Genomic DNA, 27,310 nt, shown 5'->3' on the forward strand with positions numbered 1-27,310 from the left:
AGTTACAGCGGGAGTTTTACCTTAACGGCAGGAGAAAGGCGAGGAGGTGGCTTCGTTTTCAAAGTTTAAAGAAATCAGGCAGACTCTCGAGGGCATATTAATCGAAGCCACTCCGTTATAAAGAGCTTATTACCCTTCTTCATACTCTCCTCCGGCGCCTTCTCGTCTTTTAAATTAGATGATCTGTCTGTCCTTGACTCTCAAAGCAGGAGACGGAACACGGTCGTTTTTCCTCAGTGCTTATCACCTTAGGACCCAAATCATGCTCTTGGAGAGTGGGAGCGCTCTGGAGACAGTAGTGAGAAACAGCTAGTGGGGCCTCTGCCACTTCTAACACTGACAGGTGGCTTTGCAGATTCCACATGGCATCTGCACGTCTTGTCACTGCAGGGCACTGGCTGCGAGGTGGCTTTTATCTGAACCCATGCAGAGGTAGTTTCCAAATAGTACTTCCCACCACTTCCAACAATAAGTTGTCATCTCAAATGTTAATAGTATTGACGTCAGGAAAACTATGTTTATTTCAAAGTATTTTCAGAAAATTTAACAGCTAATAATTGGGAATTGCTTTCTCTTGACAAACTAACTTGAAGAGAATAATATATGCATGCTCTGTTGGAGTTCTCCCCTGGAGCATGGATATGTGAGTAGCATATAAAGTGGTAAATAGCAGATTGATGCTTAACCGTAGGACGGTCTGAGGACCACAAGAGGGCGCTGAAGGCAAACGTTATAATGTTTAGAACACATTTCACGGGGCGTTTACAAGACAACTTCATATTTGATGCTCACCTGCTTGCTGCCTTCGACATTTTTGTTATGACATGTTTTAAAATATAATTATCCATATTAAAAGTTCATTATTCCCCTTCATATCTTTTTAAAAATATTTTATACCAAATTTTAGTTCCATAAAATAATGAAGATGCCAAAGGGACTCAGGAAATACCCAGAGTACTCCACAGCATTTATGAGTCTCGCTCGGGATGAGAACATCATGGCAGAGACTCGTTCAGGAAGAAAAGCCACCGCTTCCTGCCGAGTGTGCTTTTCTGCTGGAGACCTCAGGCTTCCTTGCCATTCCTGCGGAGCAGGCTGCTCCGGTCCCCAGGCACCTCGGCTGGTGTCAGGAGCACAGTGTGCCCATGACAACCACGCACCGAGCTTGGTCAGACCCTGAAGCAAACGTGGGCCCTCATCTGGGACGGCCTAGCGTTGGTGGACACTCTACTCCTCATCCCCGCTCTCCAAGTAATTTTGCTCTTTAATAGAAAAGGCTCAAGTGAGAGAGTGGGCATGGAGGGGCTGCCCTGCGCCCCCACCCCACGTGCCTGCCCCCCAGAGCGAGGCTGGGTCCTGCTTAGCAGTGTCACCTGGAGTCACAGCTGAGATCCACATGGGCCATTCACTGTCAGACATCTCGGCATCCATTACACAAGTTGGTTTTGAAATAACAATTTGGGGCCGCAGGTTTTGTTAAAAGTAACACCCAGTTCATACTATCATGGCTCACTTTCTGGGTGTCTAAAGAAACCGTAGGTAGTAAAGAGAACTGTGCATATTCTTTGAGGCAATAATGGAAAACTAAATTGGGGTCAATCCTGTTTTCAGAGCAATTTCATTTCTGCTGACTCAGCATCACGTTTCTTTCTCTCTTAGCAGACTTCAATGCTTTCTCCTGCAAATTCACATTGTAATAAAGTTAGCAGGTAGGGCCAGACCGTGGCGCGGCAGTAACATGCAGGTGCTCTGAGAGGCACCCCCATGTGGGAGGCTCTGGTCTGGTCAGGAGAGCTCCCGGAGTGGGCGGCTGGCACGCGTGTGCCCGTGACCCAGGGCTGGCAGCGGCCGGGGCACTGAAGCACCTAGACTCTGCTGGGCGTGCTTTTCCTCTCCCTTTCCCTCACTCAGGGAAGAAGTAAATCATTAAACTTAAAACTTTTGTTCTTGTTAAGACCAAAATATATCATAAATCTGTTACCTTTTTCAATTCCAAAGTTATATTTGGGAATTCTTTAGAACTTCCTTTCACTGGCCATAAAAGACATGAGTTGTATGTGCACGTGTGTGTGTGTGTGTGTGTGTGTGAGAAGTTTATAATGATTCACATTCAAACATGTATACAACACAAGACAGGTCAGCCTGTCGCGGGCCGGCCCAGGGGTGTTTGACCACAGCCCTCTGGGTAGTGTGCAAGGTGTGGGGCTCGGTCGTAGTACTCGCTGGGTCCGTGGGGACACGCTCCTGTCATAGCCATTTCAGCCCATGGATGTCACAGGGTCAGGAAGTGCTGAGCGCCCCTGCGGCCTGACACTGGTCCGAGCACCACAGTCTGGGTGGGCCTGCACCTCCCGCAGAAACAGCAGGGGGCACGTGCACCTCCGACCGCTAACACCGGGGAGAAACACCAGGGTCCAAGTCACAGCGCACATGTAAGAGGCGGTGGCGTTTGGTCTCTGGTGACGGTCCACCTCACGGGAGGCTGGGGTCTCTGCAGCCCACCTGGTGCCGGGCCTGACCGCCTTTTCAGACATTTCCCAGTAAGGCCGGAGGGGAGCCTGGTGTCATGGTGAACTGTTGTTTCTGGTGACAGGAAACACCCACGAGAGGAAGCAGACCGTCGAGCGTGCGCAGGCCCAGTGCACCGTGCACACACGCAGCAGGAAGCATGCGTGCCACAGGCTGCAGTGTGAAAACCTACGGCTGGGACTTCCTCACAGGCGTTTTGTCACCCCAGCCTTCACCGCCACCTTCACGTGGTCTAGAAGTCTAGGTCCCAGTGGACATCACGGCGAGCAGCAAGACACACCCCAGTCTCGCCCACGCTCTGTGGTTTCCACTCAGAACCAGCCCTTCCCTGGGCTCTGGACAGCAGAGACGGCGCTTTTAATGGTGGTCAGGGGAGAACAGCTCCTCTGATAACTAGGAAAGTTTTCTAGATGGGGAAAGCTCTTCGGAGCAGACACTGCAGTATGTACCGAAAGGCAGTGAGGCCACTGGGCAGGGTCCTGAGGGCTGCAGAGCTGCTCTGTGCTTGCTCCTGGAGCAGGCAAGACCTTGAACCTGCACCAAATGCAACACACACAGCCACCAGGGACTGCAGCCTGACAGGCCGTGTGGGTGTCCGAAATCTGAGCTCTCCATGCAGCTTAATGTTACGTTTTCGAAAGACGATTTGTTTGAAAAAGTTGGAGAGAAGCATAGTGCACATTACCATGGGGAGAGGGGGTGGGACTTGTTGAAGAGGTGGAGGAGTGAGAGCTGCCTCGGGCCAGAATCCAGGCCCCACCCTGGTTCTGAGCGGGAGCAGATGCACACGTGAGCCTGTCCACATGCTGACAGCCAGGAGACACACAGGTGCTCCTGCCTGTTCTTCAGCCCGTCTGATCATTTCATAATTAAACATTAAAAACAAGCAGCACAGAATTCCTACCGTATTTTTCTTTGAAACTGTTTTCTGAAAAATTGTGGGTATTACTAAGCTAAAAGTTTTAAACTAATTCAATAAGATGTTTATAAGAAACAGAAATAATACGACTAAAAGAATGTTCTAGCACTTAACAATGACATGTGCTAGTTACGGTATCTGTAAAATCTGCAAACCATCGTCCCCAAAGCCCAGCTTGGTCTCTGCAGTCAGTAACGCGTCTCCTCCAAGGTGGGACCTGGCTGGGTGGATAATGACCCACTGTAGGCCGCAGCGACTTAACTAACGGCCCCTTCGGGATTTTCTCTGTTAACTCTGTTACTAATTCCACAATTGGAATTTGGGAAGCTACAGTTACTACCTCTTCTTCCATTCTAATTGGGTGAAACGTCCTCTGGAAAAACGGTCTTAGCAGTGCAAGACTTCCTGGATCTTCTCAGGGTCCCGAGCTTACTCATGCGCTCCCTTCTCGATTTCAGAATATGACCTGGTCACTGCCTACGAGGTGGACGACCGGGGGGACTACGTATCCCACGAGGTCCTGCACCACCAGCGGAGGCGCAGAGCTGCAACGGCGCCGGGAGCTGACTCGCTTTATCTTCGGCTGAAGGGCGTCAGGCACGACTTCCACATGGACCTGAAAACATCCCGCGACCTCGTGGCTCCCGGATTTTTGGTGCAGACGTGGGGGAAGCGCGGCACCAAGTCAGTGCGGGCCTTCCCGCCCCAGGACCTCTGCTTCTACCAAGGCTCCGTGCGGGCGCACCGCAACTCCTCCGTGGCCCTCTCCACCTGTCAGGGTTTGGTGAGTACCGCAGGCACGCAGGTGCAGACCAGGCCGCGATGGGTGGAAGGGGAGGCTTAGCCCAAGCCCACGGACCTGTCTCCGCGGGTTGGATTTCTTTGATCTATAACAGCAGCAGGGAAATTGCCGCGGAAACTTGGTAGGGTACTCTTGAGTCCTCCCACGCCACGTGGCCCATTCGTTCTAGAGCGCGCTGCTTTCTGCCGTGGCTTGTCCTAGAAAGCGCGGAGGAGCACCGGGATTCGAATCTGCCTGAGCACTTGCGGCGAGGCCTAGTGCGCGGGAATGTGACCCTTTCTGGAAACTGGAGAAACGTTTTCATTTGACTAATAGAACGACAGCCTTCCAAGAATTGGCCCTGTTGCTTATGTTTCTGGATTCTGGAATATTTGCTTCATGAGATATCTTGGGGGTTGGAGCTGAATGTAGCACAAAACCCATTTATGTTCATACACACGTACGTGCACAGCCCAGAGGTAGTTCTACACAATCTTTCCTACTGTAGCATTTTGATTGTGACCCGACACGTGAGTTCAGGTGGAATTTTCCACTTCAGGTGTCATGTCAGTGCTCAGTTTCAGTTCTTGTCAGATACTGGAGCATTTCGGATCTCAGCTTTCCGGCCTGGGGGGGCTCAGCCTAGAGCACACTAATGAGTAGGGGCTTTGGCCAGGGCAGGCAGTGCTGCCTTGTGGCACTCCTGGATATGTGGGCCAGTTTTCCATTTTGCTGGATCCTGATTTAGACTCGGCACATCACTGACAGGCTTCACGAGACCCCTGGGCAGGAGCCAGGGTGAGGAATATCTGGCAAGCTGAGGATCGGCCTGTACCCCTCAGGTGATCCACTTCTTGAAATCTCAATGTCTTTTACTTTTCAGAAAGTATTTCCATATTTTTAGGTACAAAAATCTTTTTTTTTCTTTCATCTATTTATTTTTACATTTTTCCACAAACATTTACTTTACATAGCAAAAAATTTTAGCTCATACTCCATAATTCTTGACAGTTTACAAACAACTTTCAAAATTTCAAAATACTAAATTTTAAAGATAATGTTCAAAATATGTCTTATAATTTTGTATAATTTTATAACTCTATAACAACAGAAGCAGTATGGTTTCAAATATATATATATTTTAGAGTGCGGACACTCGGTATATATTAAGTGGGGACATACAATGCCTCTCCTTCATAGCATGGCTTGCTTAAGATACTTAGATTCTTGACCACAAGTCAGTCATTTGCAGATGAGAACAATAGGACTTAGGTGACAGAGTAAATGTGTGTGGACAAAACACATCAAGCTCTTGACAATTAAAGGTTTGACAGAAAGGATCCTGGACATTTATTGCATCTTGTGAAAATACTTTCAATCTGTCTTAAATTTCTTTCCTTCTTTGGAAAAGGGGAAATCAGACATGTATCACATAAAGACGTAATGTATGTGAGAATATTTTCTGTTAAAGGGAAATACATAACCAAGTCCTTAGAATACTAAGTACATGCAAATGCTAAAGTCTGTACAATTTTTTTTTTTAAGAACAGCATATAGTTTTTCAGGGAAATTTGATGTGAGTTGATCAAACTTCTACTTTCATTTATTTTGTTTAGAGAATGGGTACAGCAAGGAGTTGCCAGGGACAGTGGTTATTTCTCACTCTTGTAAAGCAGGAAGACAGTATGGCTGGTTACTTCCACACTCTCTCAGGAAAGGGAGGTCTTCCTTCTTTAACAGACTAGCACGCTTCACATAAGGTACAAAACAAAGCTCGCTCTCTCGGCTGTCTTCCACAAAGACGAATACCGGAAGTGGAAGCCGTCTGTGTGGTAGGGAGGTATGTGTCATGCCTGTCAGAGTTTGGCAACCTTGGGTTTGTTGATGGAGCCTGGGTAAGGGAGCCCCCATGAGCCAAGCAGGGATGTGCCTTGTCTCCAGAGCCAGAGCTGTCCTGTGATGACTAATCCAGGCCTTAGAGTCTACCCCATGAATGCAGCTGGCTCACAGCAGCTTGAGATTTCTGTCTTTGACTTAGTGGGAGTTAACAGCACAAGTTGTAAGTGAACGGTTACATGACAGATATAAAAGTGAAATAGTACAGAAAAGAAAGGCTTCTCTGGATAACAAGCACTGGAGTCTGATTGTGGCATTCACTAGAAGAGAAATGCAATGCCTTCACTATTCATCTTGTAAATACAGAAGTTCTAGAATCACTGATACTCAGTCTGTAGATGGTCTTTACAAACGTGACCTCAACTACACTTACTATACTTATGAGTGTGAGGGTTAGATTTGCCATAAGCTAGAATAAACAAAAGGCATTTGAAAGAAGAAAAAAGAAGGATGAACAAGTTTCCTGTCTTTAGCTGGATAATACAAATATCAAAGGGGATCTTCCAACAGCTGCCTAGCCTGGTGCTCCTATCTCTCCAATCTGTTAACAGATGAAGAAAAATAGTGTCTTCTATGTTGGTTGATGGCTCCTTTTCCTGTCATTGTTGTTCTTGGCTCTTCCAGACCCCAATTAAGTCATAGGTCAGTTAAGCTTTTCCTGAAAGCCTCAAGTTGGACTTGAGTGGCCTGCTCTCCATGGGAATTAGAGTTGGTAGAATTAGCCCTGTTTGCAGATCCCAGTGGAGAGTACTCTGAAGACAAGATCTCCTCTAGTGGATAATCTTCTCTATTCTAGTCTCCCTATTTAATCTACAGTATGAGTCTGGTTCCATAGCCTCACAGTTAAGGGAGTGAGATCCCACTTGGCTGAATGTGCAGCTCGAATCGCAGCCTCAACAGCTTGAAAGGCACAGCTGTTGTAAGTGCATGCCTCAAATCTCAAGGATGAAGAAATGGAGGAGAGGGGATTGTGGCATGACCATGCCTTGATGGGGGAGATTTTCCCTTCTCTCTCTCCTCTTTCTTTGTCTCACTCTTGCCAATACACATGTCCCCTGGCAATTAAATACATTTATTGGGTTGTCAGAAAATTCATGACTTATTTTTCTGTTTTTTTCCCATGCAAAAATGCATCATGACTTTTCCAACAACTTAATATACTGTTTAGATAAAAGTATATTTCGTATCATTTGATTAGAGAAAATGGTTTACACTTGTGAGACTATGCAGTTTCTATACTGATGTATAGTTTTTACCTGTGATGCTCAGACTTTGAGATTGGAAACATTTTGCAAGAGATCTCTGATACTTTGGTTTGAGGAACACTATGAAAGTAGATAGCTGAAGGTTTTGTCCCACTTACAGTAGAAAGTGTACATAAAGAAGAAAGGCAAAACTAAAACAAGCACTCTATGTTAGATCTTACTTCACAGTAACAATGTGAAGGATGAGTGACTTTCAGAACTGGGTATCACAGAAGTCTGCCAGACCTAGGCCCAAGGAGTTTACCGTCAGGTGAAAGAGGCAGAAGATTGAAAATGTCAATACAGAGTGAGAAAACAAAGACAAATCCAGGGTGCTAAGAGAACCCTGAGGAGGTGAGAGGTGGAGAGTGTTGGGATAATTGTATATCACTTTCCATAGTTATTTCTGTGTGTGTCTGTGTGTGTGATTAAAACACCTAAAATCTATTCATTTAGCAAATTTTAGTATATAATACAATGTTATTAACTACAGTCCAAGTGTTGTACATTAGATCTCCAGACTTACTCATCCTATGTAACTGTAATGACCTGCTAAGAGTTTACTATTTCATATAATTTGATTAGAGAAAATGGTGTAAACATTTGAGACAATGCAGTTTCCTGACTGCACATGCCTGGCACGGAACTGCTGTCACACTGAGCTAGGGCAGGGAGGGGCTGCAGGTGGACCTGCAAGTTCATGTATGTGAGTTTCCAATGCACTGACCTTCAACATTCTCTAAGATATAATGACTTTCTCATTTGTTTTCAACTTCAACACTATATTCCTCAGCACTGAGTCCTTTCTGAGATTAATTTTCCCATATGTAGTGCAAGGACCTCTCTTTATTATGACTTTACTTCTACAACATTTGTTGACATGTTTTTTATATCACACACATACACTTCTTATCCTTATTTAATATTTCTACTTAGTATTTAGCATTAACTATATCAATTGGAGTATAATCAACAGCCAGAAATCATACAAATTATTTAAAAAGAGGAAAATAATAGAATGTAGTATTGAACCAGCAGTTGGCACAGTAGATAAGGTACTGGATCCCACATGGCTGACTCTGGAATTTGAGTCCAAGACCCAGTGGCCTGAAAATCACACCAGGTGCATGTGCATACCCAATGTCCTAAGAGGAGAATGGAGGACAATGGAGTAGAAGGGGTTGCAGCATGGCCAGCCCTGCCCTCAGGGGGGTGATTACTCTTCCTCTCTCTTCCTCTCTCTGTCTCTCCTCCCCCAGTGAGTGTATGTTCCCTACAGAAAAAAATCTAAAAAACTAACAAAAAAAATAGAATGCAGATTTAAGTAGGCATTTTAAAACTGAAAAATTCAAAAGAAAACACCAGAGCACCATTACACATGAACAGCAGCCACGGGAGACAGACAGGAAGTCCACAGTGATCACACAAGAAACCAGTAGGGTCAGACAGGAAGTGAAAGGGCAGACAGGAAGTCTTCAGTGATCATATAGGAAGCCCACAGGAATGAACAGAAAATGAAAGGCAGACAGAAAGTCCACAATGTTCAGATGGGAAGCACATAAGGGATAGATAGGAAGTGAAAGGGCAGACAGGAAATCCACAGTGTTTAGATGACAAGACCATAAAAGACAGGAAGTGAAAGGGCAGATAGGAAGTACACAGTATCTAGGCAGGAAATCCATAGCGGACAGACAGGAAGTGAAAGAGCAGACAGGAAGTACACAGTTATCGCACAGGAAGTCCATAGAGTCAGACAGGAAATGAGGGGTTAGACAGGAAGTCCACAGTGTTCAGACAGGAAGTCCATAAGGGACAGGCAGGAAGTGAAAGGGCATACAGGAAGTACAAAGTGATCACACAGGAAGTCCATAGGGTCAGACAGGAAATGAGGGGTTAGACAGGAAGTCCAAAGTATTCAGACAGGAAGCCCTAAGGGACAGGCAGGAAGTGAAAGGACACACAGGAAGTCCACAGTGATCATATGGGAAGTCCACAGGGTCAGACAGGAAGTGAGAGAGAAGACAGGAAGTCCACAGTGTTCAGACAGGAAGCTCATTGGGGACAGACAGGAAGTCTGCAGTGATTACACAGGAAACCCATAGGGGAAAGACAGGAAGTGAAAGGGCAGATAGGAAGACCACAGTAATCACATGGACAGCCCATAGAGACAGACAGGAAATGAAGGGGCAGACAGGAAGTCCCAGGTAGTCAACAAGAAGCCCAAAAGGGAGGAATAGGAAGTGAAAGGGCAGACAGGACATTGACAGTGAGCATGCAGGAAGTCCAGAGAAGTTAGATATGTAGAAGTAAGTTCTCTATTCTCCTCCATTGACTCTATCCTCCATTGTGTGGGCTATTGGCAGAGATGAATAGGGAGAAGGAGGCAAAGCAGAACTGGGATTTGCAGCATTCCAGTCTCAAATCACAAAGCAGAGTTTAAATGGGGTAGTTTGAAGCTAGGGAAGAATTTTTTAATCAAACCATCTACTATGCTAAATATTAAGAGTATAGCAGGGATGACATTTTTACCCTATATCTAAGCACTTTGAATAATGCCTAGCATATAGTAAAGACCTCAATAAAAACAAATTTGATTAATGAAGATATTTTAAAATGGAGAAAAAGTAATTTTTGTTACTGTATAAAAATCATTTGCACAGGCACTGATTTATAAGAAAGCAGGGGACCCCCAAAAGATAATTAGGTACATTTCAACCTTACCTAGGGAAAGTGATTGCCCCAAGGACTAGCCTGGTGATGGGCTTATTCCTATGTGGGGATGGAGCTGTCAAACCCAGCACGTCCTGGCATTTTTCTCTCATGGCATTGACTTCTTTCACTACTTTGAATAAAATTAAGCCTTGCATAACTTGCCTGGAGCAAAAGAGGCAGTGTTTCCTCAGTAGGCTTGGAGGTCATATTTCATAACTTACACAGAAATAAATGGCCACTGAGGAACCACTGTGTGTTTTTTCACTCTGTGTGTTTAGCTACTCTAAATCACTCCTTGAGGAAAAAATTGGGATATTGTCATCTACTGGCCTGAGGCCAAACTTGGTATCAAAGTGAATTTATACACTCAGAGGAGTCCTGTCCTTCCTCACTGTAGACAACAGTCTTTCTCAGTAATCCCCCATCACTTCAACAAACCTGCAAGTTCCCTGAGTCTCAAAACTGGACTGGAAAATATGAGTTAAATTGATCCTCTATTGATGTGCCATTCCCCAGTGTTCCCAGGTATGTACCTATTTTACTGATGAATTCCCTTGTGTAACAACACTCATCCTTTGTCATGTAGTGCCTGGATTTTCCACTACTCAAGAGTTTATCCCACTTTTTTTTTTCTTTCTTTCGTTTTTTTTTTTTTTTTTTTTTTAGGAACGGCATGTGTTTCAAAGGCATTAAATCAGGTTGCTCTTAGCATCTTACAATAGTAGCAAACTTCATGCTAATTTTATCTTCTTTTTTCTATAATTTTAATGAAATTACAGAAAAACTAATAAAATTACTTGACTCAAAAAATTGCAGCCTAAAGAAATGTAGGTTGAGATCCTATTTTTTTCTCCATAGTTAATTGATAATACATGGGTATACCAAATAAGACATTACTGTCATATAAAACCTTAGCAATTTTTTAAAAATAAAATAAGCTATGTCAAAAGTAAAATTTCTTATGCTGATTATTCATCAATTTTATGAAAATGATAAAGTGATTGGTTGCCATTTAAAAATGGTATTAAAATAATAAAAAGCTTTGATAAATAATGACAAAGTATGTCTGATTACTCTAATTTTCTCACTAAATAATGATATGCCCATCACTTAAGACATGAGAATTTTGGAATAGAACATGTGAAATGTAATGTGGTTTAAGCAATTGGTGATTTCTTTCATTACGCAGCTTGTAGAAATTATTTGCCTCAATAGCCTTAGGGTTACTTCATTCAACCATGATTTAAATTTTCATGTGAGTACATTATATCTTTTATTTTTTAAATTTTTGCCATAGGGCATGTGCATTCACCAGAGAGAGACAGTGAGAGGGAAAGTGAGAAATCACCCCCCAGCAGGGATGGCCACACCACAATCCCTTCTTTCTCCATTCTCCTCCTGGGATTTTGGGCATGCATGCATACATGTCTGGGTGAGTTTCAAGCCACCAGTTAGACATGTGAGAGTCCAGCACCTTAACCACCAAGCCACCTGCTGGTCTCTGTATCTTTCCTTTTAAGGTGAAAAAGCATGAATTTGTCCCCTAATGTGATAACCCATATTTAACTCTACAGTTTTGAGGAATATTTTCAAAGAAGATTATTGGTATTGGGTTTGTTCTGCATAAGGTAGTCCAAGTTGGACCCTGTAGAACCAGGAGTGGAAATGACAAATTAGAGGTTGTGACTGTTTCATGAAAGTTGAGGTCACCTGCATACATCCCTACTCTTTTCTTCTCATTCTTTTTTCCAGAGAGTAGTCTCGGTGAAAGTTGAAAAGCACAGCTCTAATGTCCCCTACTCAACTAGCCTGCATTGTACCTGGGTAAATCTCAAATCCTCAGTAAGGCTGAGGATTTCTTGGACATCTGGCATTGCCTGCATCTCCAACCTCTTAGGGGAAATGCTAGGCATGGGCCACACTAAGCTTCTGTAAGTTTCAAGATAAGGCTGAACTCCACATGCTCAGGACCTCGGTAGATGCTCTTCTCTTTAGCTGGAACACAATTCCCATCCAGCTTTCTCTGGTTTAATGTCACGTCACCCTTTAGGTCTCCATTGAAAAGTCACTGTTATAAGTAATGCTTCTCTGATGTTCCAATCTAGTGCAGATTTCCTTAGAACACATTCACACTTTACTTATTTTCCTCCTTAGAAAGACTTATCCTGGGATGAGCAGATGGCAGAATGGCAACATAATCCACCATGGTTCAGGTCCTGGAAACGTTGCTTAAACTCATGCCAGGTGTGAGTGTGTGTGCATGCCCCAAATCCCAGGAAGAGAATGGAAGAGAAGGGATTGTGGCATGGCCATCCCCCAGGGGATCACTTCTCACCTTCTGTTTCTCTGTCTCTCCCTGTCTCTCTGGTGAGTACACATGCTCTATAGCAAAAATCTCTCTAAAAAAATTGAAGAAACTTTTAAAAGGACTTATCCCACTTTAATTTTCATTTTGACAACTAGTTTAGTATGTATTCCTCCCCCTCAGTATACCATAAGCATCCCAAGTACAGCACCACACTTGTCATAATCCCTACAGTAAGTAGCACCAGTAGAAGCAGTGCCCCTGGCCCACAGAAGTACCGGGATGGATGGCAGCAGTGGAGTGTGAGGGATAAATGGGTAAATGGATGAGAGGTACTAGTTTCAGATGCCAGTTCTATATGTTCTGGAGAGTCCCTGAATCTACAAAGGGTGCAGAGAATAGGAAAAGTCTAGAAATGGTGTGGAAAACTTTCTTTCCCCAGCTAGTTATCACCTGGGTCCAAGCCTGTCCATGAGGGCATAGGACTGTATTTCCAAAGCAGGGAAACAAACAGTGCAAGTACTATTTTCATTTAGACAATCTCAAGAAAGGCAATTAGAAATAACACTACTTCTGACTTGACCACATGAGTGATTGTTCTAGTGACAAAGAAAATCTCTAGACATATAATTATATGTCTATATGACATATTTATATGACATATAAATTATAACTCTTATAATATATTGTGGGTAGCGTGATACAGTTTATATGAACAACAGTTCAAGGAATCGAGTGACCTTTGTCCAGCTTTTTGCCTCTAGTGCCCACTGTGCAGCATTGAGATACCAGACATCAAGATACCGAACTATGCCCTGATTCTGATATTGTGCCCTCCTCATTTGTCACTCTTAGGACAAAGATGGCTTGTCTATTGAGCATCAAATTCCCAGGAATGGGTGTTCTTACCTGAACACTCCACAAAAAGTGATGTAGCAGCCACATTCTATATTAACCTTTAGAGATGACAACTTAGCATTTATCATACAATAAGAAGCATGATCTATCTTTACTTAATTTAGTAAAGATAAGTCATATTTTAGATGATGTTTTAAACCATAATTTACCACCAAGCAAATCAACAAACCTTTCAGTGCATCTACAATTCAGAACTGTGGGAGTTATTGTAGGAAACAAATGAACTGATAAACATGAACTCTCTACATATCATGAAGAATATTCATTCAGACAGATGAGCAAGAGGAAGAATAAAAGTGCTCCTAAGGTGAGTAAATGAAAGGTATAATGAAAAATGCAATACAAATCAAGCCTAATCAGAAAATCAGTGGACACTTTGTAATGTAAACAATTTCAAACAATTAAAGAACTGAGAGACAAAGTTATCCTGACATTCAGAGAAGTCCCATGGATGGGATGGGGATAGGATTTGAATATAATTTACTTACACCAGAACCTGTAGGATGATTTCTTGAGAGCAATTAGGATGATAAAATGACATATCATTTGAACAATCTATCTGAAATTCAGAGTGGTGTTTATTCAATTTGTAGAACCGTTGCTTATGCCCACACATTTGGGGGAAAGTGGTCTAGTCCCAACACCTGGGAGATCACTTTGTGCTTAATAAGGTATCATAACTGAGGCCAGTTCCCAGAAAGCTGACATTTGGACTTTGGATCCCCCTTGGTTGAGCCAAAAGTGCAATAAAACTTATTTTTATCTGCAGAGATTATCAAACTGAAGCTGGGAGAGTTTTGATGATTCCCTCTGCAGGTCATCGTTAGGAAATAATGCAAAGAGTGATGAATTGCACAAGAATAAGCCAAAAGAGCAGCTCGGCTATTTCCAAGCACAGCTCTGCTTCTAGCTGAAATGTTCAAGTATGTGCAGAAGACCCCGGAGAGCCCACAGTGAGTGTTTAAATATGTCAGGGCTGTGCCAAGTAAGCATGCCATGTGTGAAGCGTAAGTCATCGTCCATTCTTTAGAAAGCCAGGAATATAAATCATAGCCTTTTCTTGCCCATTCAACATCAGCACTCTGTATTTCTAATATTGATTTTTAAAAATAATTATTTAATTTTTTATTATCATTAATACATTTATTCCTATATATAATTTAGAATGTAAAGAGATTTTACCCAACATGATATACACCACACACTAGGCGAGTTGAGAATACTATACACAACATCATCAACAGGCAACAAACCATAGCTGTGTCCCACAAATGTCTTCTCCATTTTTTTCCAAATTTCCTTTCCTGCACTCTTCCCCTTTCCCACTCTCCTTCCACTTTGTCCCTAATATCCATAACAATTTTCAATGCTTTTATGTCCTCCGGTCTTTCTGTCTCTACCATAACGTACAGTCAGTATATGTTAAGTGGAGACATACACTGTCTCTGTTTCATAGCCTGACTTGCTCCACTCAGCAATAAATCTTCCATGTTTGTCCACTTTCTATCAAATTCCAGGGTCTTGTTGTTATTTATGGCTGAATATTACTACATGGAGTATATGTGCCACACTTTTTCAATCCACTCATATGTTTGTGGACATTTAGGTTGGTTTCATTTCATTTATCTTCATTATTTTTTAGAATTTACTACAAGGCACATGCACTCACTAGAGAGAGAAAGAGAGAGAGAAAGAAAGTGAAAAAGCAAGTTGCCAGGTCCAGGACTCAATCTACACTCGGCCATGTGGAAGTCCAGCACCTTAACCACCTGCCACCTGCCACCTGATTGCCCCACTAATAGTGCTTTGATACATAACTACGCATACTACTTAAAAACTTTTTTGGATCTAATGGAAGTCACAGTTTCCTACCTCTGCCTCTAGCAGTCCACTATAGGAGATAGCATGAGGGTTTATGCATTCTAATGAATTCGAGCCTGTTGCTCACCAACACTCTCAAATGCCACATTGCTACTCCTCTGAAAAGATAGCCCAATACGGGGATGTTCAAAAAATTCATCAAAAGTGCCTATTAAGAAAAAATTGTGTATGGATTTCAAAATCTTTTGCTTTGAAAGAAACTCATACATTAATTCCATATTTGCACAAACTTTCTGAAGTCCCCTTGCCTTGTGTCAGGTCTTCCTCTACTAGAAGAAGCCACAGATCTACTTGGTTTGTGCAGTTTTGGGGAGAATTGCTTATACTCATTTATTTGAAAGAGGCTCTGGTCCAAAGTCCTGAAATACCTGCAGCTCTGTGGTGGGTGTTAAGGACATGTGAGACAACAGTGTCCTCTGAACTTCGGTTCTGAAATACTGGCAGGGTCATGTAAAAGCTTACATTTATGTAAACTAGTGAAATGTTCCTTACATTGACTTAAAACTTTAAAAACTTAAAAGCAAAGAAACAAAAAACCTCTAACCCTCACTGGAGGCCCAAGTCACATGTGTGCATGAGGGGCTGAGAACTGGCACATGTAGCTCCCAGACCTACAGAGAGGCAGGATGCTCTGCAGTCACATGCATCCACATGTGCACAGAGAATGTAGTGCTTGAATGAAGAGAGGACTCTGGCCTCTCAGTGTCAGATACATTGATGAAGACAATCCACCAACGTCAGAAATTGCCATTAAAATATAAAAATATCTTAAAACAATGTGCTTTAACCATTACTTCATTGAGTTGCAGTCCTCATATGTACTAGTTTAATACACGTGTTACTGAATGCATATGACATTATCTATACTATAATAAAACTGGGAGTTGACATCCACTCTCTTCAACATACACATCCAACTATGAAGGCCTAGCATATTAATTGCACTTTGGGATTGTATCACATTTCATTACATGGTTGGCAGATTAATCCTCTTATTTGGCAATTATTCACAGTTTAGATTTCACCTTCATCTCCTGCATTCTAAAATGGATTAGATTTGGAGACATCCGTGAGGTCATTTTTGTCTGATCTTGGTTTCAAAGTCAACCCTAATCAACTTCTCCTTTCTCTAGTTTCAGCTTTTCATTCACCCTTTGTCAAAGATGTGACCCACACTAAAGTCTGTCCTGGGCTAGACTAAGCACAGGGCTTGTGTATATACAATGTACATGAAAATAAGGCCTTAGAGTCCATCAGCAGTGTAGATAGTTTATTCTTAGATTCCAAAAAAATGTACTTGTAAGCATAGATGCTTGAGAAGAATCTGGTTGCCATTGCCATCACATTTAGTTGGATATTGGTTGGAGAATCCCTTTTATGATAAGGTAAATTTCCAGTCTCATAATGTCTTAATTCACCTTCTATTCACATGTACTTTCCACTATTTTTTCTTAACATTAATGACATTTTCACAACCCGTAATATGGCCTCTGCTCAGAAGAGTAGCCTCTGGTGTACTCAATACTTTTTTTCTAGCATAGGAAAAACAAATACCTTATTAGGTTTGGCCTGCTCCAGTTATGATGGTTCCCCAGAAATAATGATTCCTCTGCTCCCTGTGATAAGACAAGTAGGAAGACTGGAGATTTCATGCAAATGGGCATTTATGTCATTTTCTTTCCCTTTCAACCCTCCCCACCTCTTACTCCAGCTTCTAAACCAGAGATTGGAAAAATAATCTGAACCTGCAATTCTTTTTTTTTTTCTTCTTTTTAGATTAGAGGTTTTTGCTACAGGGCGCATGTACTTGCCAAAAAGACAGAAACAGAGACAGAAAGTGAGAAATCCCCCGCAAAGGGAATGGCCATGCCACAATCCCTTCTCTTCCATTCTCCTCTCAGAATCTTGGGCACACACACACATGTGCCCGGCATGAGTTTAAGCCACTGGGTCTGGGACTTGAACCATGGTCGACTACATGGGAGTCCAGCGACATAGCCATTATGCCAACTGTTGGTCCCAGACCTGCAATTATTCTTATGTTGAATGTACCCCAGTACCAATGTATCATTATTTGAAAACATCTACTTGAAATTGAATTTCCCTTTTTACTTGGTAACTAACAAACTGATGGTGAATTCTGCTTTATTACCATAGAACCATGCACATCAAAGTATGTGCCAGTTAATAATTTAAATAGTTTCAAATGAAACCTGAAAATGCAGCCATTATGAACAGGGAAGAGAACTGATACAAGCACTCAGCGTATGCCAGGCATTTTTAAAATGGAGACTCATTGCGAGAATTTAATTATATTCACATTACACGTTTTTATTCCCACTTTATTTTAGGGGAACCTGCAGATGAGCTATATTATCTACCCTACCAAAAGCTGACATCTAACCAGGGAGAGAGCACAGGTTGCAAATCACATTCACTGATCTCAGAACAAGTGATGTGCTTTCCTTCCAGCATCTATATCTCCACCCAGGGACATTTTCCTTCATTGTCCTTGGCATCTTTTCTTTTACCAGCCTACTAAGTCTGATGCTACTTCTCATGGTCAATGAAATGAGAGGTAAATGGTGGAGAAGGGAATTTATTTCTGTATCCGCTTACAGGGAGGCAGTCAGCAAAGACCATCAAACTTTCAAAAAGCTCAACGTGTTCTTAGTATTTATAGATGCAGGATACAACCGTGTGCAAATCATTGCTCACTGCACTCAATCAATCGCTTTCCCCTGAGTAATTATCCTGAGTCCTCCAAATACCCAGTCCTGGTTTCTCATCTGACCATTCCTCAAACAGATCTCCCCATGACTCAGCACTTTGCCAGATGGTTCTTGTTAGAGACCTTCCTTAATTTCAGGTCCTGCTGGCCTGCTTCAGTTTTGGCAATATTGAATCTTCACAGCAAAAAAATAAAAAAATTAAAAAAAGAATGTGAATGTTTAAAACCTGAGTTTTTCATCCCTTTTGTGCATGCATGGATGACAGCTCTGTAATTATGCACGGACCTGCTCAGGAAGTCATGACTCCTAGAGAGAACTGCAGAGGGCTTCTGTCACTTTTGATGCCCTAGTGGTTATTGGGTCTCATGATTATATGACTTAGTGATGAAATAAAAGGGAGAAATGTGATTAAAGTATTTTTAAATCCAAAGCTAATCAAAGAAGTCCACAGAAATTTCAAATCATAAATAGTGGATGTTCTCCTCATTCAGTATGACAGCTCTGTGCTCTTTCTTTAATATTTACTTTTTCTTTCCATGACTGAGAGAGTGAGCACTTCCAGTTTTGATGCTGCAGTTCACCCCTAGCCTCAGCTGGTCCTGGATCATGGACACACACAGGCCTGTCATGCTTACAGGGGTCTCAGGATGCAAACGCAGGACCGCCCCATGTGAGTCGACCTCACGGTGTTGTGCTACCACTGTACAATGGTCTGGACCACAGATTTCTAATAGCATGTATTTTTAAATGTGGCTCAGTCAAAAATGCTCATAGAAAATTGGCAGAAAGACTACTTCAAGGGGGTCTCATAATAGCCACCCCTGGCTAACCAAGAGAACTTGTGTCTCACCTGAAAACTACTGAGGGAATTAGTCTTGGGAAATTTTCACTTATTGGCTTTTTGAAGAAAAAAGTGCAGCCTGTCAGGAATCATCTTTCTCAGTAAATCTCTTCTCTCTCACACACACACATACTCACATTAGTGATCTTCAAAATTTCATGGAGGGACCAGCAGTTAGCATAATGTCTCTGTTGCTGGACGCCCATGTAGTCAACTGCAGTTCGAGTCTCGGACCCAGTGGCTTAAACTCACGCCGGGCGCGTGTGCGTGTGTGCCCAAGATCCCAAGAGGAGAATGGAGGAGAAGGGATTGCAGCGTGGCCATCCCCCCTGGGGTGTGATTTCTCACTTTCTATCTCTCTGTCTTTCCAGCAAGCGCACATGCCCTATAGCAAAAACCTCTAAAAAAAAAAAAAAAAGAAAGAAAGAAAGAAAGAAAAAAGAAAAAGTTCATGGAAAATCTGTTTTACAAAACTTTGTACATGGTTTGGGACCAGCAGTTAGCATAATGGCTATCTCACTGGACTCCCATGTAGTCGACCGCAGTTCGCATCCCTGACCCGGTGGCTTAAAACTCACACTGGGCGTGTGTGCGTGCGTGCCCAAGATCCCGAGAGGAGAATGGAGGAGAAGGGATTGCGACGTGGCCATCCCCTCTGGGGGGTGATTTCTCACTTTCTATCTCTCTGTCTCTCTCTGTCTGGCTGGCGATCGCACGTGCCCTATAGCAGAAACCTCTCCAAAAAAAAAAAAATGTACATGGCTTTTAATTTATTTGGAAACCAAGATAAACTTAAACCTTAATTCCATTTTTCCATGAACATTTTGAAGTATCCTCTTATATAATCACTCAAACATAGTGATTTAAAGAAACTGTCATTTTAGAAACTTATTATCCTGGTTAATTTTGAGTAACCTGAGCATGAATAACTTCATTGACTCATGAACCAATCAGGGACAGGGACATTATAAGGTGTATGCACTCATGGGAGAGACAGAGAAAGACAGAAAGATATAAAGTGAGAAATCTTCCCCCGGTGTGAGGGGGGAATGGCCACATTGCAATCCCTTCTCCTCCATTCTCCTCTGGGGATTTTAGGCACATACTTACATACACCCAGTGTGAGTTTTAAACTGCTGGGTCCAGGATTTGAACTGCAGTTGACTACATGAGAGTCTAGCAACATAAGCATTACACCATCTGCTGGTCCCAATTCTTATCTATATTTTAATCATGTTTAATTGTTAAGATTTGAGAGCTATCTTACACCCCAGCAGAACTGACTTGCAGATTTTGAACATCACAGGGATTTTGAATATCCCTGAACTCAAGCCTCAGCATGTGGATAGACCATAGAGGGGAGGAACACCCAGGGTTACACCTCAGTGTTCAGTAGATGTTGCCTTTTCGGTATGAATTATGGGGAAAATGCCAAGGTAAGTAGGCAAACAGATATCACAAAGTCACTATAATACAGCCAGGGAGCAGCTGGGGATCTCCTCTTCAGTTCCATCCTCTATTGCCTAAAATTCAGCTTCCTTGCCCTAAGTAACAAGTTATGAATAATCTATTTGAGAAACTCCTTGAAGTGAAATATACAAAGAATTCTCAAGTATCTAAAGGCTAAACAAAACTGTGATACTCTGTGAGAGTTCTTTATAGAAGGTACTGATTCTTGCAAGATTGAATCAAAGTTGACAAATATTTGTTGAACATAGACAATCATAGGAGAGATGGTGTAGGTGACCACCATCCATCTTTGGGAATATTTGGTAGTTGAGAGAATGACAATGATTATAACTAACAGAGGAGGCTAAATTAGCAGTATCATTTAGTTAATGTGGAAAATACACTGTGTGATTCCAAATTCCATTGTTGCATTTTAGGGGCCACGTGCTTGCTTGACCTTTGCCAGGAATTTTTTTTTTTGGCCATGAGAGAGAAGAAAGTCATTGCCAAGATGTTCTAGAGTTTCTGTCTCTGAGCCAGTAATAGTAATCAGACCCTCTCCCTACCAGTCGGCAAAGGCAGATATGGGCTGAGTAATGGCGGTCTAGAGAAATGAGCTATGGGTCACAGAAAAGGATAAATTCTTTTCCGTTATCTGTAGGAGTTTTCTGTTGGTTAATTTTTGCTTTTCTTTTTGTTTTCATTATTTTTTTTCTTTCTGTTCCTCTAAAAGTAATGTGTCTGCCCAAGTTTTCGTAGCAGTGAGCTATCTCCCGATGATGCCGTTTAGAAGACCTATCGAGCAGTATCCTAGATTTGCATGGAGTAATTTTGCAGTAGTGTTGTCAATGTCTTATTTCTGGAAAATATGAATGATATTTTTATAATAACTATTGATATACCAGGAAGGTACTATAAAAAAGACTTTGTGGAATATGCATTGCCACTTCTTGTAACAATTATGCAATTTGAGCTAGCAGCCTGGAAATAGGATCAGTCATAACTTTTGTAATCCCCTTGGGGTTCTGACATGCATGAGACTATGGAGTCATATTCCAGCCAAGGCTGGAATTTATGAATGGTTGAATCTGGTATCCACAGTAACAGATGTTTAAAATGACGGCCTAGAATGTTGTACATGTAATAGAAGTTGTGTGGAGCACACCGCACTGCTTACATCGCCCATCCACGGGGCCCACATCACAGAAGCCAGTGTCTGGCCAGGTTTTCAGGCTATTCCCGTGAACTTAATGGAGAATCATCCTTGACCTTCTTCAATTATCCCTAATACTCCTAAATACATTATATTGCTTTTGATTCTTATCAATTTACCATCATAAAATATTGGTGTCTAATGTCAACTTGCTTGAAAATAGGAAACTTCAGTTATAACAAACTGCACTTAATGTCAAATTGTGTCCTAGGAATCCTTTCTATACATGGTAGACAACTAGCAAAACCCTGTTTTCCCACAGAAGTAGTGTCTGTCCTGCAACTGCAGGGCTTCAGGGAGAAAAAGGGCACAAGGAGGACAAGGCTATGGCCTCCATGACACACAGTGTTGACTTTGTGAATATCGCTGAACATGCACGTGATCACACCCCAACCTAGACTTGCTGAGTCAGCAAATCTAGAGGAAGGGGAGAGTGAGGACCACAGAAGACCATGCAGAAGGTGGCAGCCTCAGTAAATAATGCCCTAACCTACTGGTTCTGTCTTCAGTGAAGGTCCATGGAATTCCTACTAGGCACCTGGTGACAGGCATCCACAGTGAAAGTATGACCCTCCTTCCCTTTCTGGTGGCCCAGCCCCATGGGAGCATGGAGGAAACAGGTGGGCAGCCAACCTCAAGTCTTACCTGCCTTTTAGAGCAATGACGCTGAAGAGGAAATCACACAGGTTCTTTTGCAGTCTTGTGATATTCTACAGGTGTCAAAGAGAAAAGGTGTGAGCACTTGCCACCCTCCTGGTCTAGTTGCTATTTCTCAACTTCATTATTTGCCACTGTGTTCCTTTGTGAGGACTCTGGCCTTCAGTGGCCGTTGAGTCTTCATACATTTTATTAGACTGTGTGTTTTCCAAGGGCACTTCTCATATGACCCCAGCACAGTCAGTCATGGGCAGAGGAAGCTCCAGATACAGAGGAATGGCAGGTAAAGGAGTTCAGTGGTCCTAGGTCCACGTGTCCTGGTCACACTCGGTAGCCTCAGTTTTATTTTCTAAATATTTTGTGGAGGTGCAATTTACATAATGAAACCTTGCCATTTTCAGTGCAATTCAGCAATTATTAAGTAATTGTACGGAGCTAGTGAGCCACCCCCACAATCCTGTTTTAGATCGACCACCGCCATCACTCCAGATAGAGCCCTCTTGCCCATTAGCACTCGTCCCCTCCCTGCTCCAGCCTAGAAGCCACCTCCTTGCCTGAGAAGCTCAGTCTTTCCTGGATATTTCATAGAAATGTCATCAAACAGCACAGCACAGGGGCCTTTGCTCTGGTTCCCTCTCTCAGCACACTATGCTCACTACGATATGGTGTTCATCAGAACCACATTGCTTTTTTTAATATCACATTTAATAACATATATCTTTACAGTGTGTAACATTTCTTTTTCCAGCAGGATTTCCATGCAAGAACCACATTGCTTTTTTTAATATCACATTTAATAACATATATCTTTACAGTGTGTAACATTTCTTTTTCCAGCAGGATTTCCATGCAAGAACCACATTGCTTTTTTTAATATCACATTTAATAACATATATCTTTACAGTGTGTAACATTTCTTTTTCCAGCAGGATTTCCATGCAAGAACCACATTGCTTTTCATTGTTGAGTGGTTTTCCATGTTCAAGTGCTTTTCGGTTGTACAGATATGCCACATTCTATTTGTTCATTTGCCAGATGATGAGCACTCGGATTATTTAAGGTCTAATTTATTTATCTACAAATACATAGCTTCTGGTCCTGACTGTGCAAGTTTGTTCTAAAGATTATGGGTAAGGTCTCCTGAAAAGCAGCTGGGACAGAGGTTGGACCTAGCTGATCAGTTAAGGGATGCAATTAATATTGGTATGATTAACGAAACATCATGTGACTACCCTAGAGCCTGGAGGTGAGAGAGCACTGTGGGGAGGGACTAGATATCAACACCATAGCTAGTTGGGAAGAGAAATACCTCCAGTGGCAGAAATAGAGAAAACAGCTGACTCGTGAGCTAAGTGTCAACTTAATGAGCTCATCACAGAACGCACCTCACGCCGGCAGCCTGCCTTGGCCAAGGGAAGGGTGCCATCAGTCACACTCTGGGATAGATTGAGTGTGAGGAAAAACATGGGTGAGCTCAGCAATGGCTTGTAGATCCAGGTGATCACACCCCCGGGACCCGTAGCCTCTAATGAAAAACACGTGTCCTTGTCCAGCATCTTCCCGGCCCCACCTCACCGCTACAGCCAACTGCTCTGTGGGCCGACTCAGGCAGTAGTTGTCCCAGCTCTGACTCGCCTGGACTGCCTGCGGTCTTTTTGTCATTTCCAAATTGCACAAAGCTCTGCACAAGCTCTGCTTTTCCTTTTCTGTAGGTCCCATACTCTCTTTGCTCTTTAATTCCACGTGCTGTGATCCTGACTGATAGCTCTGAAATACCCTTTTAGCGCCTGTAAGTGTGCATGTTTAATCTGCCATCACTGTCTTGGTCTGTTTCTGCTTTGCTAACAGAAACACTTGAGACTGGGTGGTTTATAAAGAATTAAATTTTATTAACTCACAGTCCAGGTGACTGGAAAGTCTGAAGGCATAGGCCTGGCATCAGAGGAGCCCACTGCTCGGCTGACAGGAGCACAGAGGGTGGCAGGCAGGGTGCAGAGGAAGAGCTTCTGACAGCTTTTATACCAATGCCTTTTCACGGACTAACACCGTCCCACAATAGCTAGGACTCGGCAGGCCTCCCAAGATGTAAATCTGTTGCTAAGACTGGTGCCTCCATGATGGAAGCACCATGATCCAGGCGCTGCTCTCTAGGCCTCATCTCCGCCCAACATCGATTTCTACTTTGGGTATAAACCATCATCCGAATAGTAACAGCCACTCCGTGGAAGAGCTGTGGATTTGCCCTCAGGACACACGCACATATGCACACACATTCTGTCTCTCTCACACACATCTCACTCCTGATGTGACTCAGTCAGGACTTGAACCTGATCTTTGGTCTCAGCAGCCTCCACTGGCTTTTCTACTCTGTGGCCATGTGTGGGCCATAGGTCTGAGTCTAGTCTCTACTCCCCAGTAAGAGCAACATGGCAACAAATACAACCATACTGTGCAGCAACTGAAAGATATGGAAAACACAGGCAAGTGGCAGTTTGGGGAGCCATGAGCAAGGAAGGCAGGTGAGTGTCTCGGGACAAAAGGAGCCCAGGTGTTCCTGGAGTGGAAGCAGTGGCTGGCACAGTTGGAACATCTCAAGCCCCAGTTGAAAAGGTGATAGGATCCTGGATGGAATTAGCACAAACCAGGGTATAGGCTGGTTTATCAGACATCACTGCAAGGTGGTAAGGAAGGAATGCTCTGGTTTATGCTTTATCCCCAGATAAAATAGAAAATCATTACACAGGGCAACAGTAGTAGTAGGCAGAGAGAAGAGGTGGGGGAGGTGGCTTGGACTGCAGGGAAACCGTAAAAGCTTGAGCTGTCCCTTCTGTCTTCGGGGCTGGAAGAGAATTTCCAGCTGGACCAAAGTCCTGTGAATTACTGTTAGTAGTATTATTCAGTAATACTGCCAAAGGTATCCCATGTGGATGTTTTACAGAGAACACAACCATCAGCTGGTGCCATGGAGGGGCCCTGAGGCACTCAGTGGCTGTCCCCTTTGCTGGCCATGGCCATCCCTCCTGAATCCGCATAGCCAACTCCTCACGTCATTGAAGGCTTTGCTAAGTGTCACCTTCGTAACCAGGCCTACCTACCTACCCTCCTTAAAAGAGAAATCTCTTTTGTGCTCTGGTCTGATACACTTTTTAATACTGATTGTTTAATTTTTATAGCATTCAATCCATTTTACTTTTTATGATTTTATTTCATTGTATCTATTGTTTACCATCTCCTCCCCCTTCACTAGAACCCAAGCTATGCAAAGGTGAAGATCTTTGCCTGTTTTCTGTTTGGGTTGCTTGTAGACTGCCTTGCTCATGATAGGCCATTAATGAATAGTCATCTAGTGAAAGAATGAACAAATATACCCATACTCCTCAGAAGGAAAGACTGAATTTGTTCCACAATATTCCACAGAATAAATTCACGTCTAAATGTTATATGGCTCCATAAACAAATCACTTACAATACTCCATCCAGGATGCTTTGGTTGGGTTGTCTTTGACACCAGCAATATATTCAGTACTGTAACTGGATGAGGATGTGCCCAAGTATTCTCTTTGGTCTTGGGAATATGTAGGTACAGAATCTGAGAACTGAAGTTCAAGTTGTTCTTAATTCAGGTGTTTTGTGTGATCCCAAAGCAGTCTGACTAAATAATCAGTCTAGGATAGTGGGTTCCTAATATTACAGCTGGGACAATTATGACAATGTCAGAGTGTGTGATGTCTAAGAATGCTCCTAAATGTGGACTATTTTTCATGGAGGGATATTGGAACAACCTTTCACTTACCTAGCAACCCTGTCTTAAGAAGGAAGCTCTGAAAAACCTGGCCATTACCATTGTTCTGGGGCAGCACTGTCCTCTAGAAGCTTGTGCTATAATAGAAGCTTCTGGGGCCAGCCAGTAGTGTGGTGACTGAGGCAGCCAGATCCCATGCGGTCAACGGTGCAGTTTGCATCCTTGCTCCACCTGCTTGAGCAAACGACTAGTGTGCGTGTGCTCAAAATCCCAAGTGGAGGGAAAGATGGAGGAGAAGGGATGGCGGCATGACTACACCCATGAGAGTACTTTCTCACTTTCCCTCTTCTCTCTTTCTCTGACGCTCTCTGGCAAGCACGCGTATCCCCTGGCAACTACTTTTTAAAAAAAGAAAAGAAAGAAAAGAACATTCTCCAGGTCCAATATGGTAGCTATTAGCCACATGTGATAGGAGTAAATTTTAAATTTTATTTAAACTTGAACTTGAATACCCATATGTGGCTATTGAGCAACTAGAGGATTGAACTTTAAATTTTAATCTACTTTAAGTAATGTCGAGTTAAATCTGCCCAGCCGCATGGGGCTAGTGCTGCCATATTGACAGCATGGGCCAGGATTTTTCTTCTAAGACTTCAGTTCAGCAAGGTTGAGCCGAAAGATGTAGAATTGGAAAGCACAGCAGATGGGATAGCAGATGCTCCATCGAAAGTAAGAATGTATATGGTGAGAACTCTTACTTTCCAGGAGAAGTTTGCTTTCCTGTTGTAATTACCAGCCATATCTCGTTATGTTACCTATTTTCGTGGCTTAGATGTTTTTATTCATTACGTTCGCATACATTGTACCCATTTTGGTCCAAAACCAATCTTGGACTTACTAGACTTCTTCAATTTAATAATCACGTTGTATTCATGCTGGGAAAATTTGTTTTGCATGCTGTAATGATATATAGTGATTGAATATATTAAAAAAATTAATAAAAACAATAAAAAATAATAATCACATTGTTTTAAAAATCTACTGATTAGTTTCTTTCTAAATCATTTCCAACAAGTTCTTTTTGGTTTATAGGAGATAATTCATTACTTTAAAAAAAAATTCTCTCAGTCAATGTTTAGTTTTCTCTAAGTGCAGCATGAGAACATGCCACATTGTTTATAAGTAGATTCTTCATTATCTATTTTATAATTAACTTATTATTATAATGTTCCTGTCTCTTTGAATGGCTGCTTATTAGCAAGGAGTATTGTGTTCTTGTTTTCATGTTACATTTGCCATTTGGGACCGTTGGTGCTGGGCACAGCAGGCATGGCTTCGGTCTTCACCAAGCCCCCTCACGTGCCCGTTATGCCTTTGTCTGTTTCTACTTCAGACTGGCGCAGCTGTGCCTGCCTTCCCTCCATGTGGCCGACTTGCCTTTCTGCAGTGTTGAGTTCGCACTGGGTGTCCTTGCTGGATCCCACATGGCTA

General features: G+C 42.7%; 1 protein-coding gene across 1 annotated transcript in view; it reads left to right on the top strand.

The window, feature by feature from the left end:
- The window catches only part of ADAMTS16 (ADAM metallopeptidase with thrombospondin type 1 motif 16), a 154,488-nt gene that overhangs the window by 18,092 nt on the left and 109,086 nt on the right, over positions 1-27,310 (top strand). Inside the window, exon 5 of the mRNA XM_006168904.2 lies at positions 3,907-4,232. Coding sequence (XP_006168966.1) covers positions 3,907-4,232 — 326 coding nt within the window. The remainder of the gene's footprint in view (positions 1-3,906; positions 4,233-27,310) is intronic.

The sequence above is a fragment of the Tupaia chinensis genome, unplaced genomic scaffold (genome assembly GCF_000334495.1).
Source record: "Tupaia chinensis unplaced genomic scaffold, TupChi_1.0 Scaffold146386_1, whole genome shotgun sequence".
Taxonomy (NCBI): domain Eukaryota; kingdom Metazoa; phylum Chordata; class Mammalia; order Scandentia; family Tupaiidae; genus Tupaia; species Tupaia belangeri.